Source organism: Silurus meridionalis, chromosome 9 (genome assembly GCF_014805685.1).
Source record: "Silurus meridionalis isolate SWU-2019-XX chromosome 9, ASM1480568v1, whole genome shotgun sequence".
In the NCBI taxonomy this organism is placed as follows: domain Eukaryota; kingdom Metazoa; phylum Chordata; class Actinopteri; order Siluriformes; family Siluridae; genus Silurus; species Silurus meridionalis.
In genome coordinates, this window is record NC_060892.1 from 24,085,326 (window position 1) to 24,101,745 (window position 16,420).

At 37.1% G+C, this 16,420-nt stretch overlaps 1 protein-coding gene across 1 annotated transcript; it reads left to right on the forward strand.

Annotated features, from left to right (window-relative positions):
* The first annotated feature begins 3 nt into the window (after window positions 1–3).
* On the forward strand, window positions 4–10,202 carry lpar3 (lysophosphatidic acid receptor 3). Its single transcript, XM_046856776.1, has 3 exons — window positions 4–199; window positions 1,361–2,123; window positions 9,246–10,202. Exons 2-3 carry the CDS (start codon window positions 1,382–1,384, stop codon window positions 9,563–9,565), a joined length of 1,062 nt encoding a protein of 353 aa, XP_046712732.1. The 5' UTR covers window positions 4–199; window positions 1,361–1,381; the 3' UTR covers window positions 9,566–10,202.
* Window positions 10,203–16,420: the final 6,218 nt, after the last annotated feature.

Consider the following 16,420-nt stretch of genomic DNA (forward strand, 5'->3'; position numbering starts at 1 on the left):
CTACACTCAGCGCTTTCACCGGCCCTCTATTGAGTTCATTGCACACACACACACAGACAGAGAGAGAGAGAGAGACTGAGTGAGTGAATGCTGGACGGAAAACGGAAGGAGAAACTCGTGTGGACTGGATGAGTGAAGAGATTCACAACCTCATTGCGACAGATCAGTGTGTCTGGTCGGGGTTTCGCATGTAGTACAGGTAAGTATCGGGACCTGCATCGAAATTTGGATCGGACACGAACGCGCGCGCGCACTCGCACACCTTACACACACACACACACACACACACACACACACACACACACACACACACACACACACACAATTACATGGGCAGACCGACACAACTTATTTTTATTAACAATTTATTTTCAATTAGTCCCAGAAAATTCTGTGACAATTGGACAGGCAAAAAATAGTTTATTTCAACGAATTTAACTAACAAGCTTTCTTTCTTTCTTTCTTTCTTGCTTGCTTGGATTCTTTCTTTCTTGATTGCTTTTAATGGGTCTTTCTGTGGCTGTCTACTTTCTTTCTTTCTTTCTTTCTTTCTTTCTTTCTTTCTTTCTTTCTTTCTTTCTTTCTTTCTTTCTTTCTTTTATGTTTTGTATCTTTCCTTCTTTAAAGGTTTCTTCACTTTCTTGTAACGTTTCTTTCATTCAATGTTTCTTTCTTATTGTGAATTTCTTTCTTTCTTTCTTTCTTTCTTTCTTTCTTTCTTTCTATCTATCTATCTATCTATCTATCTATCTATCTATCTATCTATCTATCTATCTATCTATCTTTCTTTCTATCTTTCTTTCTTGTTTGCTTGCTTTTACTTGCTCTTTCTTTCTGTGGCTGTCCTTTATTTCTTGCTTGCTTTTAATGGGTCTTTCTTTCTTTCTTTCTTTCTTTCTTTCTTTCTTTCTTTCTTGTTTGCTTACTTTTAATGAGTCTTTCTTTCTTTCTTTCTTTCTTTCTTTCTTTCTTTCTTTCTTGTTTGCTTGCTTTTAATGGGTCTTTCTTTCTTTCTTTCTTTCTTTCTTTCTTTCTTTCTTTCTTTCTTTCTTTCTCAAAATCTGGATTATAATTTGCATATAGGCCACAGTATTTATTTTGTTGGTTCCGGTTAAATCATAAACAATCAAAAGGAAATGCCATGAAATGCACCAAATCAGTTGTCCGAGTTGTTGTGGCGTAACAAATGAAAACCTTTTTCTAAAGTCAAGCTTTCTGTTTGCATTTTTGAATCTCATTAACATCATCGATTGTTTACGTTTGGTCCAACTTTATTCGTATCGGTTAATACAATTCTCACCATGCCTGTTCCACTTCTTTGGTTGGACATGTCTTCATTTGTTGTCTTGTTTTCTTCCAGAGCATTCTTCCTCTGCCCAAGATGTCCAGTCAGAACCACTGCCACTATGATAAGCAGATGGGTTTCTTCTACAACATAAGCAACCAGAAAAGTGAAACCTGGGAGTTCGGACATCTCATTGCACTTCGGGTCGTAGGCTGCATCTTCTGCTTGTTCATCCTAGTGGCCAACGTTATGGTCATCACCGCTGTGATCACCAACAACCGCTTTCACTACCCGTTCTATTACCTGGTGGCCAACCTTGCTGCCTCGGATTTTCTGGCCGGGATTGCGTACGTGTACCTCATGTTCAATACGGGCTCCGTGTCCCACACCCTGACCCTCCAGCAGTACTTTCTCCGCCAGGGTTTGTTGGACACGAGTCTCTCGGCGTCCCTCGCCAACCTGCTGGTGATCGCTCTGGAGCGCTACATCTCCGTCATGAACTGGAAAGTGCACAGCAACCTTACGAAGCGCAGAGTGACCCTGTTGATCGCTCTGGTTTGGGGCATCTCGGTCTTCATGGGTGCAGTGCCAAACCTCGGATGGAACTGCATCTGTAGTATTGAACAGTGCTCGATGTTGGCGCCAATCTTCAGCAGGAGCTACCTGATCTTTTGGTCTGTGTTCAATCTGGTGGTTTTCCTCATAATGGTAGCCATATACATAAGGATATATGCATACGTGAGGAAGAAAACGACTCTCCTAAACAGCCACGCCACTGGATCTTTGAAGCGCAAGAAGACACCGATCAAGCTTATCAAAACGGTGATGACGGTCTTGGGTAGGTCTCGTTTCTTTGGTCTTTTTAGGTCACATGACCTGTATGAGGTGGATTTTAGCAGGTATTCTGCTTGGCTTAGTGGGATCTGGATAGTACTGCTATATTACGTTACGTCTACATGGCCAGTTCATCCTTAAAGCATTTGTTGTTGCATTGATCAAATTGTGAATGTTTTTGTACATTCATTTATTTGATTGGGTATAATTGATGTTTCCTACATTATCAGCATGCTAATCAAAATATATTGTACTTGTTTTACCTGAATAGTCTTAACCCCCAAAACATCTCAGGATCAGTTCATGGCATAAGTCATTGAATGCAAAATAGTTAAACCAGTTGTCAGAATCTGTCAACCTTAAATTTGTTTGTGAATGTGTCTTGAATTGATAAATTGTGCAGATGAATCTTGAATTTCACTAATGAAGATGAGTGAGAGGCATCAGATCAACCAATGATTAACTAGTTGTCTAAAACAGGTCAAAGGTGAATCTAGTGAACCTTCAAATGGCGACAGAGCAAAACATGGCAAATGTTTTGAGAACGCACGTACTGGTTTGCGAATATTAAGCATGATTTGAGAAATGCTCCAAAAGCAACTGAGAAGAACTGTAAAAAAATCCCCCCAACCTTTTATACAAGCGTGTTGCCCTTTTTTAGATTCAGTGAATTTACAATAACCATGTACGAGTCCCTCAGTTGTCCTAAGTGTCAAAAATTACACTTCAGAAGGTCAAAATCATAAGGACCGCCATTGAAATACCATGGAAATTGGTTTAATATGCAGGAAATAATCAAAAACAAAATAATAAGCAACTTCTGGGGAATTTCTCTGGTAAACATTTGGTAAAATGCTCAGGGGAAAATTCAGAACTGAGGCAGATGCGATTTGCACCTCGATGCATAGCCAACGAAACGATGCACTAAAGATACATATCGATCAGCTACAGTTGCGATACGATTCGATTCAACCCTATTACGATGCGACGCAATGTTGACATTCAAACTGTATGGAGTTGTAAGAATGAAAAAAATACAGACAAACACCAACTAATCAAAGGTCTGAAAAAGTTGATGAGGTGGTCCTACAGCTTAAGGGTAAACCCGAATACATCTTGTTTGTCCCGGGTCTTATCGAAAATCATCTGTACGGTCTGCTCAGCCATAAACCCGAGTCCTGGCACGTTCGTAAAAACATGCACGACCACATTTTGCCGCCGTTGCGTGACCACGTTTAAAAACACATTTAAAATCCAGCCACACCCCCGCAACTCCATGCGACCCGTAATGCAGTTTTTGTGTGGTTATGGATTTGAGAAGAGACAAAAAACTCATATCACATGTATGTAAGTATTCATAATCTTTACTCAGTACTTAGTTGAAGCACCTTTGGCAGCAATTACAGCCTTGAGTCTTTTTGTGTTTGAAGCAACAAGCTTTGCACACCTGGATTAAGGGGATTTTCTGCCATTCTTCATTGCAAATCCTCTCATGCTGGTGTTGGTTGGATGGAGAGCGTCGATTTGCAGACACTTTCAGGTCTCCCCAGAGATGTTCAGTAGGGTTCAAGTTAGGACTCTGGCTGGGCCACTATTAGACATTCCCTAAAGGGTTGTTCTGAATCCACTCCTGTGTTGTCTTGCCTGTGTGTAGGGTTTTTTAGGGATATCTCTGTACTCTGTACAAACCATGACCAAGTCCCTGCTGCTAAAAACATCCCCACAGCATGATGCTGCCACCATCATGCTTCACTTTTGGGATGGTTTTGGACAGCTGATGAGCCCGGTTTCCTCCAGACTAGAATTAAGGCCAAACAGTTTAGATTCAGTTTCATCAGACCAAAAAATCTTGTTCCACACAGTCTGAGAGTCTTTCAGGTGCCTGTTGGTAAACTCCAAGCAGGCTTCCATGGGTTGTGTATTCAGGAGAGGCTTCCGTCTTTCCACTCTGCCATTAACCCCAGACTGGTGGAGGGCTGCAGTGGCGGTTGTCCTTCTGGAACTTTGTCTTATCTCCACTCAGGATCACACAGGATTGCTTTCATAGAAGAACCATTTTGGGTTCCCCAAAGAACCGTTCAGTATTTTTTAAATTGATTTTAAAGCCATTATATGATTTATAGGGGAATTTCTATATGAAAATTGTGGACCTTTATTTTTTAGCGTGCGGATGGATTTCAACGCCGCTTATCCATCATTCATTATATTCATTGTTTACCATGTGCTGCCAAAGTATTTACATTGTACACACTATACTAATTTACTTGGAAACAGCTTGTTTGTATTTAAGGCTTAGGACAAAAGCCATTATTATGTGTGCACATCATTTAAACTCAGAGAAAGTTGTATCCTTCTCTATTTTATTTAAAAAATTTTAAAGCATTGCCTTACAGGCACTTGCGTCTGATTGGTGCGTTTTGTTTCTCCTGGGTGGGGTTAGTTCAAGCAGCCATGCAGGCTTCTTCAAACTGCATGCTTTCGTAGGTTTCAGAAATGACGTTTAATTTCTAGGTCAGGAGTAAGGGAGTAATGCTTCTCTGAATATTTGATTTCTCTGATACAAACGGACAAATTCCTAGACTATGACTCTTGTGTGTGTATCATTACTTTGCATCGAGACGGTGCTTAATGTGCCTGCTGTCTGGACATGACAATTAGACTAAATAGCATGTACCACAAAAACCGTCCTCAAACGGCTTACTTCAGTGCCGTGAGATCATAATGTTTTTTTTTTTCAGGTAGTTATTTCGTTGCTTGATCGTGCTCTGCTGTTTCAAGCAGGACGAGTTATGTAATGCATGAGATAAAACCAGTTGTCTCATTCGAGTATCCATTACTATTAAATTGTCGTTTATGGCACTAAAGGCACAAAGGTTAGAGGAATGTGTATTTTGAATAGCTTTGCTTTTTTTTAATAAGGTATAAAAACAGGTCAGGGCATGCCTTCAGAAGAAAAAAAAGAACGAACAATAAGACACTAATTTGTGTATTTTCCAGTATGAGTTTATTCGAGTATATCACAATATCCATGTGAATGAATTATTCAACAAATGACAAATGAATATAAATCTATCATCTGAACCTACACTTTATAGACACATGGACATTTGATCGCAAGGTTGTGAGTTCAAATCCCAGCACATTTGGGCCCTTAAGCAAGTCCCTTAAATGCTTGGTTGTATAAACAAGATAATTGAAAGTCGTTTTGGATATATACACTACAAAACAGGCCTGCTATTATTAGGCCTTCTACTGATCAGAAAGCCCTGAGTTTAAATCCCACCACCACTAAGCTGCAACTGCAGGGCCCAAGAGCAAGGCCCTTAACCCCTTAACTGCTCATTTGTATGAATAAAATGATTGGATAAGGTCATTTGCCACATTAACTAAGTGTATCTTCAGTTCAATTCAGAGGAAAATTTCATGTTACTACATCCATAGACATCTTATATAAATGTGTGCCTTTAACAGTTTGCGGAGGAACCACATATGACTGGAATCCCAGGTGTCCCAATACTTTAGTGTATATCATCTCTTTCTTTAACTTACTTTAATGTCTTGGATTAAGCCTGGGAGGGATTTATATTTATGTGGCCACCAAAAAATTGGGGTGTGTGTGTATATATAGCATATATTAGCATATATAATATCCTAAGTATTATGGAGACTATATTTTATGAAAAAGACTCGTCAGCACAGATCACAAGACACTTTGCGTAAAAGACAGACGAGACTTTATTTGTCTCCTCTATTATACAAGCACTTTAGCAGTTATGTAAGTAGGTTTAAAGGCCAAAGTGGAAGGCAAAGCAGGTTAAGTTTTTTATTAATTTGGAGTCTTCATTAAAAGTGAAAACAGAGACTTCATGGACTATACATGGATATATAACTACAAAGTTTTGGCAATTCACTGTGCGATATAAGAGGAATCAAATGCATTCATGCTGTTATAGAAAAGTTGTATTATGTGAAGCATTGTATTGCATCACAGCAGCACCACAGTTGATCATTAACCTTTAGAGGTGTTTTCCATCTCTGTGTGTTCCATTCCTTATAGCATTCCTTAGCACGCATAAGTAGGTTTGAGCATTCCTGAAATGCTCTGATGATAAACCTTGATAAACCGTGATAACCCTCTGGTAACGGAAGCTCTTTTTCAGATCATCCCTGGTGGCTATTTTGAAAGCAATTTGCATTAATATTTGAGCCGAAAGTATCACATTCTTGAAGCAATGGGAAAGTAATGTTAGTTTTTTTTTTTGGTCCATTCAGAAAACATTAGGCCTAAAAGCCTTCAACTAAACCACCACATGTGCACAGCGTATGCGTTCCCCGCCTTTTTCTACAGATATTTTATTATAAAATTACAGGGGATGCTAAATTCCATGTGGCGCGATGCTAACCACGGAGGATTCCCCTCTTGATGTGGGTACGCTTGTAAAGCTAACGGGCGAAACGTTCCAGTTTAGCGAGTGGTTGTGTATAGTGTGGTAATTGGGGCTAAAAAAGGCCAATTATTGCTCGTTAAACTTGGTAATAGTTCGAGGAGATCTGCTTTATATGTCTGAAAAAAAAAAGAAAAACCTGAATCGTCCTGCCTCTTTGTTTCGGCAGCATGCTGTTCCCGAGTACAAGCCTCTACACGCTAAACACCAAAGAGTTAGGTACATTCTCCTCAGTTGACCAAATTTCACATTCTTAAAGCTATACGAGATTGGCCTTCTGGCCAATCCGACTTTATTGTGATATAGCAACCGCGTGAAAAGCAAATTATTAGCATTACAGGTGGGTTAATATAAACAAAGACAAAACAAACAGGGAATAAAGTGCTAGTTTAAGTGTTTCAGGAAACAGTAGGTCTTCACCCGTTGCTTCAAGATAGGCAGTGACTCAGCAGTTTGGACATCTAGAGAATATTATTCCACTATCTCGATGTTGCATTTTCTCCACTGCCAATGACATCCATTGCTGTGTTCCATAGTGTGTCTAAGGTTATTTTGTACTCATATACAGTACACGATTTCTAAGCTTTTTGAAGGGCGTGAAAGTTAAATGAAACCAAAAAGATATGGAGACCTGGTGAATGTAAACACCTGGAACTGGTTAATCAGAATCTTTATTTGTGACTGGTGATTACTATTTTGGACGAGCTAGCAGTGCTTAATTAAACACACTCTCTCACACACGCATAAATACACACACACACCCTTTATAAAGAGACTCTGCTTTACAAACAAACTGTGATGTACTTGTTTAGTCGCTGTCTTTGTACACCCAACTTATAAAGCCTTATTGATTCAGTTCGCTATATTGTTTCTGACCTGTGTTTTTGTTCCAAGTTGCAGATGGCAGGCTGAGAGGAACTGGTTGCTTCTCAACAGTTTGCTTATATTTTTATATACAGTGGGGTGTATTTCTGATTTCTTATTTTTTTGTGCATGTTTGTCATACTTCAGTGTTTCAGATCATCAAACTAATTTAAATATTAGTAAAAGAGAACACAAGTGAACACAACATGCAGTTTTTAAATGAAGGTTTTTATTATTGAGTCAAAAACAAAATCCAAAACTACATGGCCCTGTGTGAAAGTAGACCTGCCTGACAAAGTGAAGTAGACCAAAAGATCCTCAAAAGCTAGATATCATGCCGAGATCCAAAGAAATTCAGAAACAAATGAGAAAGAAAGTAATTGAGATCTTTCAGTCTGGAAAAGGTTAAAAAGCCATTTCTAAAGCTTTGTGAACCACAGTGAGAGCCATTATTCACAAATGGCAAAAACATGGAACAGTGGAGAACCTTCCAGGAGTGGCCTGCCCCAAAATTACCCCAAGAGCACAGCGACAACTCACCCAAGAGGTCACAAAAGACCCCACAACAACATCCAAAGAACTGCAGGCCTCACTTCCCTCAGTTAAGATCAGTGGTCAATGGTCTGCATGGCTCCATGAGTTCCTTTATGAAAACCGCTGCTGGGCAAAAAGAACATTAAGGCTCGTCTCAGTTTTGCCAGAAAACATCTTGATGATACCCAAGACTTTTGGGAAAATACTCTGTGGACTAACGAGACAAAAGTTTAACTTTTTAGAAGGTGTGTGTCCCATTACTTCTGTCGTAAAAGTAACACCGCATTTCAGAAAAAGAACATCATACCAACAGTAAAATATGGTGGTGGTAGTGTGATGGTCTGGGGCTGTTCTGCTGCTTCTGTACCTGAAGGACTTGCTGTAATAAATGGAACCATGAATTCTGCTGTTTATCCAAATGTCTGGCCATCTGTTTGTGACCTCAAGCTGAAGCGAACCTGGGGTCTGCAGCAGGACAACGATCCAAAACACACCAGCAAGTCCACCTCTGAATGGCTGAAGAAAACCAAAATGAAGACTTTGGAGTGGCCTAGTCAAAGTCCTGACCTGAATCGTATTGAGATGCTGTGGCATGACTTTAAAAAGGCAGTTCATGCTCGAAAATCCTCTAATGTGGCTGAATTTCAACAATTCTGCATAGATGAGTGGAGCAAAATTCCTCCACAGCGCTGTAACAGACTCATTGCAAGTTATCGCAAAAGCTTGATTGCAGTTGTTGCTGCTAAGGGTGGCCCAACCAGTTATTAGGTTTCGGGGGCAAACACTTTTTCACACAGGGCCATGTAGTTTTGGATTTTGTTTTCCTTCATTTAAAAACTGCATGTTGTGTTCACTTGTGTTCTCTATTACTATGTTAAAATTAGTTTGATGATCTAAAACATTAAAGTGTGACAAACATGCAAAAAAATAAGAAATCAGGAAACGCTTTTCCACACCACTGTATATATATTTGTGATGGCACTAAATTTGTGTGAAACGATTGAAAAACCAGAGCTACTAAACCAGAGAGTTCTTCTTCATTTAAGAATTGTGATCATTATATATTAAAATGAGACTAAATATTAAAATCAACAGGGTTCCTATGCATTTTGGAAAAGTATGGGGAAATTATGGAATTTGGACACTGAGTATTGAGTGTTTCCATGCTATTGCTCTTTTAAAAAAATAAAATAAAAAATAAAGAATTTGTACGAATATTGTTGACTTGTTGAATAACTTGAATGTTCCTGATCTAATCTACATTTATTTGTATTTTTCTGCAGGGGTTTTTGTGATCTGTTGGACACCGGGTCTTGTTGTGCTGCTCCTGGATGGCCTAAAATGCGAGCGATGTAATTTGTTGACGTTCAAGCACTGGTTTCTCCTCCTGGCCATTCTGAACTCGGTCTTGAACCCAATCATATACTCTTACAAAGACGAGGAGATGTGGGCCACCATCAAGAATTTGCTGCGATGCGTCTGCACTGGCACCCGGCGCCAGCGGTCGTCAAAGGCCAACAAACGTTCCGACACCACCTTGAGCACAGAAATGAACACCAGTCTACGAGATAACGAACAACTAAAACCTAATCAGACCTTATAGCTCTGGTTTGTTACACAGCTCTTCATACCTAGGGCAACGAAATAGACAAAAACAATAGGACAAAGTGTGTAGACACCTAATTGTAAGATTCATATGTGTATTGTAAACAAACCAGTTCACATTGAGTACCAACTTCCTGTTATAGTAACATTCTTTCTTCTGGGAAGATGTTCTGCTTGATATTAGAGTAGAGATTTGTGCTCATTCAGGGACAAGACTCAGGTATTGATGTAGGGTGAGGAGGAAGCCAAGATCTAACACATCTTCTAAACCTTGTAAATCTTCATGGAGCCGGTGTCCGAATACTTTTGTCCAACAAACAACAACAAAATCATGTCCTAATACTTTTGTCCATAGAGTGTATACACTGTATATCTATGTATATCTGGTATTAGCAAGCAGCTAGCATTAGCGCATGTGGGAGCTTTATAGCATCAGGTCTGCTGTTTCACCTTAATTATATTTTCGTACTGTACCTCTGTTTTAGAGTGCCCAAGAAATTGTCAAATGTGTAAACCTTGAATCTGAGTTTATTTTTTATTGTTATTATTATTTTATAGTGTTTTTAGTCGTGTTGTTTTAAGTGTAAGGCTAGCACTTTGTATTATATTTGTTAAAAAAAAAAATTCCACCAGGATTCCTAACTACTGTGTATATATTATAATATATCATATTATATCATATTATATAATATTTTATTATATTATGTTATATTATTTTATATTGTTATATTAAATATATTCAGATTTTTCAAAAATTTGAAAGTAAAATGTGTTGATACAAATGTTAGTCTCAATTGTGTACATATGCAATTCTTTCTTTCCTTTTCTTATCTTCTTTTCTTACTTACTTATCCTACTGTAAGTTTTTGTTATTCATTTTGTTTCTTTTCTATTCCTTTCTTTTGTTCTTTCTTTCTTTTATACCTTTTTTCTTCTTTCTTTTGTCTTTTTCTCTTTCTTTTCCTTTCTTTCTTACTTTTTCTTTCTATTTATATGTCTGTCCATTTAGACATGCTATTTGTCTGTCTGTCTGTCTGTCTGTTTTAGTTATTGGTAAACTCTTTCTTTCTTTCTTTCTTTTCTTTCTTTTTCTTTCTTTCTTTTTCTTTCTTTCTTTTTATCCTACTGTAAGTTTTGCTTATTCTTTTGTTTCTCTTCTCTTTCTTTTTCTTTCTTTTTCGTACTTACTTATTTTAAGTCTTTGCTTATTCTTTTGTTTCCTTTTATTCCCTTCTTTCTTTCTTTCTTTCTTTCTTTCTTTCTTTCTTTCTTTCTTTCTTTCTTTCTTTCTCTTTCTTTCTTTCTTTCTTTTTATCCTACTGTAAGTTTTGCTTATTCTTTTGTTTCTTTTGTTTCTTTTCTATTCCTTTCTTTCTTTTTGTTTTCTTTTTCTTCCTTTCTTCCTTCCTTACTTATCCTACTGTAAGTCTTTGCTTATTCCTTTTCTTTCTTTCTTTCTTTCTTTCTTTCTTTCTTTCTTTCTTTCTTTCTTTCTTTCTTTCTTTCTTTCGTATTTTCTACTGGCAGACTTAAAATAAAAACATGAGAATTTCAGGAATTTCATAAAATTTTTTGCATAACCAGGTCATTGTATAACCAACTATATATTTTTCTTTTTTAAATTGAGTTCCACATTTATATATTTTTTTCTCTATTGGCAGAGAAAACAAGCATTAATAAAACCCTCTCCTGCTCATGTTTGCAGTTGTAGAATCAAACACACCCTTCTATGGTACATGAGTTCATTTTTAAAAATGAAACGATTCAGTCATCGCTACATGCCTCGACAAGCTCCGACACAATACTGTTACATGTACAGTCATAGTTTTAGCGTGAAGCCGTCTAGAGCAAGTTGTGCAACCAGAAAAAACATGTACACACATTCATTCTTCTTGTGGTTAGCTGTGTCTAGGCAAGTCTTTCAGTCAAATTAAGTCGAGCAGTCTTTTCGGAGATGAAGGGCGCATTACAAAAGACAATGTTGTAAAAAAACAAAAAACATAATTATTATAAGATATATTTTCTTTAGTTTAAGGCGAGAGTGTGAACCTGTTTTCCCTCTTTTTAGTGGGATGATCTCTGATGCAGGGTGATGCAACGCTGCGGCTTTGTGAGTTTAGCAGGTTTTACAACATCTACGATTATTGAGAGCAAATCCCATGTCACTCTCTGTCCTAATAAAATCTCTCGAACCTTTGTACAGATTTATTTTCTTTCTTTCTTTCTTTCTTTCTTTCTTTCTTTCTTTCTTTCTTTCTTTCTTTCTTTCTTTCTTTCTTTCTTTCCTTCTTTCTCATAAGTTTCAATCTTTCCTTTTCTGTTTCCTTATTTTTATTTTTGTTCATTTTCTTTCTTTCTTTCTTTCTTTCTTTCTTTCTTTCTTTCTTTCTTTCTTTCTTTCTTTCTTTCTTTCTTTCTTTCTTTCTTTCTTTCCTTCTTTCTCATAAGTTTCAATTTTTCTTTTCTATTTCTTATTTTTATTTTTGTTCATTTTCTTTCTTTCTTTCTTTCTTTCTTTCTTTCTTTCTTTCTTAAAGTCTTATTCTATTTCTTTCCTTCCTTCTTCCTTCCTTCCTTCCTTTTTTTTTTTTTTTTTTTTTTTTTTTTTTAAGTATTTATTTTAAGTATTTCCTTATCTTATTCTTAAATACAGCCTTGTCCGTTCTATTCCCCTCTTATTATTCTTTTCCTTCATTTCTTCCTCACTTGCTTGATTTTCTTTCTCTATTGACAGAGAGACAGAAATTTATGAATTTTATCACATTCTTTTGCATAAAGTCACTGCATAACCAAAAGTTTATTTTGCATTTATCTCTTTGTGATTATTTTACATGTTGCTGATGTAAAATCGACAGTATCCTCAGTAATGTTGGAGTCCAGGAAGAAATCTAGTCTGTTAAATGTGAGACTGACTTTTGTTTTTATTGTCTTTTGCTTTCTTCTTTCTTTTCTTTTTTTTTTTTGTAACCCAGGCCTGCCAGTAACCATAAAAAACACAGACACGGGCCGTGCTATACGGTATTATCTCATATTCTTTCAAAGGAATTGATCCTTATGAGTCAATTCAATCCTTATATTTTTTTGTATAGCGCTTTTAACAATGGAAATTGTCTCAAAGCAGCATTTCAGAGATAAAGTGTGTAAAAAGTTGGATAAAAGAGTGTATAAGTTTAGTGCCTATTATTATGTTTCTTATAATTGTATGTTTGTCCCTGATGAGCGAGCCAGTGGTTACTGTGGCAAGGAAACACCCTGAGATGGCAGAGGGAGAGGAAGAAACTTTGAGAGGAACTAGACTCAAAAGAACACCCATCATCATCCTCATCACCGAATGTCCATTCACAGTCCCTATCATTGTTGAGGTGTGCAGTGATTGGCCCTGAGCCATTGAAGGATACTGATATTAATTACAGTCCAAATCCATCCTTAAAGTTCTTGTTCCATCAGTAACTTCATGGATCTTTAGGCTGTTGAGGTGCACAGAGTGGTCTCCAGTTATCTCAAAACTCAGATCCAAATAGAAGAAAAGGACACAGTCTAATCCATTTTCTTTTTACTAATTAAATATTTTTTTACATTTTTTTTATAAATTTTATTATATATATATATATATATATATATATATATATATATATATATATATATATATATATATATATATATATTTTTTTTTTTTTTTTAATTCTTTTTTTAGTCACGTATACAATAATAAAAATGTATCAAAACCAAACCAAAACTATTTTGGAAATAACTCATTGCAAATAATTATATTAACTATAATTATATATATATATATATATATATATATATATATAAAAGACAGGAAACAAATTACAAAAATGATAAGCATCTAAAATTAATGTCTGTCTCATTTAGCCAACGATTTATCTTGATTCTCTTGATGTCCTCGTTTCCTCGTGTTCTAGAAATCTGTTCGAAACTGAAGAAATCAAAAGGCAACATTTAAGTAATGAAGTGCACTCGAAGTCTGCCCTTTGTCATGTCCTTGTGACATCTTGCCAACAATCATCCATACAAAGCCCTAAACCTTGTTGTTTTGCCTGATGTTATCATGGACCTGACATTTTAATGACTGTGAATTGGACCGTGGTTGATACTCACTTAGAAACTTTGACTTGTATGTGTTTTTTTTGGGATAACAATCATTTGTATGACATTGAAGAAAGCTCCAGTACATGCATCCAGTGGAGTTGCAGGTTATATCAGATTTTTTTGCCCAAGGCATTGGGCACTCATACACAACCTGTTATTACAATTGTAAGACATTTAGAAAACTGGTTTGTTCTCCTTATACACCAAGGACATTGGACCAAGCGATGGTTGTTTAGTAGAATAAACCCTCTCTTGTGGTCCCTTACTATTTTTTCTTTTAATCAGAAATAGGGCATTGGAGCAGCTCTTGGGTCTTAGCCAAGGAAATGCCTTTTACATCTGCACACTTGATCGTCCTCATGTTTATTTATTTATTTATTTATTGTGTGTACTTCTACACTTCTACAGTTTTTAAAATCTGTGATTTTCCTTTTGCTTATGTTTTGTTTTGTATTGTACTTAACTACATTTTAAATCATATCCGTTTCTGAGTAAAAAAAATAAATAAATACAATTCAAATGATGCAAGAGGGAAAAAATCGTGCCCTGCAAACTACTGCACTGATTGATTGATGGGCGGGAGAAAAAAAACAACACAAAGCCTAATGGCGTCGAATGGAAATGTGTTCAATGCGTTCACTTACTGAATGAATTCAGAATCTGCATTTGTGATTTCTCTCTATCATAAAGAACAGATTTTCTTTTTGCTGTGAAAGTGTAGAACTCTCATTAGACTCAAATCATGGAAAGTAGTGTTTTTTTGTTATTGCATTTTAATTTGTAAATAAACTAAAGCAATTAGTTGGAGATTTATAATTTATTGTCCTTTTTGAACTACACTAGAATCCCCCACCCACCTCTGTGTGATTGCAGAACAAAACTGTTTTTACTTTATTATTAAATCTACTTCCCAATGCTAAGCAGTTGAAGTACAGCAGGAATCTCCAATAAGAAAGTTTCTCATTTCCTGAACATCCCTTGTGTTCATCCCTGAGCAACTCTACTAAGCCTTCAGGCAGTAGATAGCAGCCCCCATTCTTCCAAGCTCCTTTCATTGTATTAGGCTCTTGTTTCAGCGGGTCTCAAGATTCTTGACCAAAGAGGGAACAGCAATGGTAATAGTCACGTTCACTGAAGGAGGTTCAACGGTCTTGGATGAAATTTTGATAGAAGGTACTATTGTGACAGAGCTCAGGTACAATTCTATGTCTAAAAAGGAAACTAGATTAGCCTATATTTGTCACATATACATTACAGCACAGTGAAATTCTTTTTTTTGTATATCCAAACTTGCTCGGAAGCTGGGGTCAGAGCACCGGTTCAGCCAAAATACAGCACCCCTGGAGCACCTAGGGTTAAGGGCCTTGCTCAAGGGTCCTGATACGTGGAACTGAGCCGCAGCCTTCACTGAAGATAAAGAGCAGACCATCCTTTACAGATTGCTGTCAGATTTGATCAGAATTCACTTAATGTACAATATATAGACAAAAGTTTGGAGACCCCTAACCTTATTTGCTAAATGTTTCTCTAGATTTTGGAGTGTACTTGTGAATATTTGTGCTTATTCTGCCACAAGACTCAGGAGATGCAACTGCTGGGACCTCGAGCTAAGCTCTTGTGCTGGGACAGGTTTAGGTCTCCTAGTTCAAGCTGTCTTTCACTGGTTTTCATTAAATCGAATAGTTAAGAGTGTTTATATATAACATTCGATAACTTCAATGAGCAAAGAAATTCAATGCATAGACATTCTGGAGCTACAAGCCTGATTTCTAATCATAGCTGAGTGCCAGCTGTTTGATTCACCCTTAGTCACATGATAGTTGTGGTCAGGTTGTTCTGTAAAATGGCATTTTATTTACTCACTCGTTCCCAGTGACCATTCATCTTTTTTAAAGTTGCAGTGTTTCAGCATCTCTTGAATGGTTTTTAAACATTGTTTTCGCGTTGCAATGTAGACTGCGGAAAACGAAGGCTTTTGAAAACGATGATGCATTTTTAGTCACGTGACAAAGCCTGTCCTCGACATTGGCGTGAAGTTTCGAAGAGCCAGAAAGTTTTACGTTTTGCTCACGTGCTGTTCAGGGACGTGAGTCTTTTAGACATTTCAGTGCAAATAAGCAACTTCTGAGAAACGAAAATGTGTGAAAACGAAAGTGAGGATGCAGAGCAATTTATCCGGGTTGGTGTAAATGTAGCCAAAGGTGTTCAAGCCCCAGTATCTCCAAGCTGCCACTTTTCTGTATCACTGCTGACTAGGATATGCAAAGAAAGACTTTCTCTTTGCTGTAAAGTACAATTAAAAAGTACCTTTACTTTTTCTCTGGATTAGACACCAGTCTATTTAATGGACACTTAATCACAAGATGCGTTAGAAAGTCGGCCCACCTACTGGCACGTGTCCTCACATTAAACCAAACTCTGAAACAGATTGGGGGCCTTGGAGGGCTAGAATGGCAATGCTACTAGTTACAGCTAGCAAAAACTTTGAGCATGTGTAGATGTAAGCTTGTGGTAAATGTATTATTATTCATTTCCTGAAACTGGGAATATGGGGACCATATTTGCACACTCTCTACCATCATTTTATACACTAAACAAAATTCTAGATACATAAAAATAAATAGCACTGTTCTTTCAATATGTGGCCCAATATGCTAGTTGAACATCAATGCTAGTGCAGGTTGAAGGTCAGTCAGCTCTCCTTGGGAAAGTGGAGGTGATTGTGGATTAGACTTGGCTC

Coding starts and splice junctions, on each gene's coding strand:
- lpar3 (XM_046856776.1), top strand. CDS start 1,382: ATGTCCAGTCAGAACCACTGCCACTATGATAAGCAGATGGGTTTCTTC. Junction 2,124..9,245: donor AACGGTGATGACGGTCTTGG/GTAGGTCTCGTT, acceptor ATTTTTCTGCAG/GGGTTTTTGTGATCTGTTGG.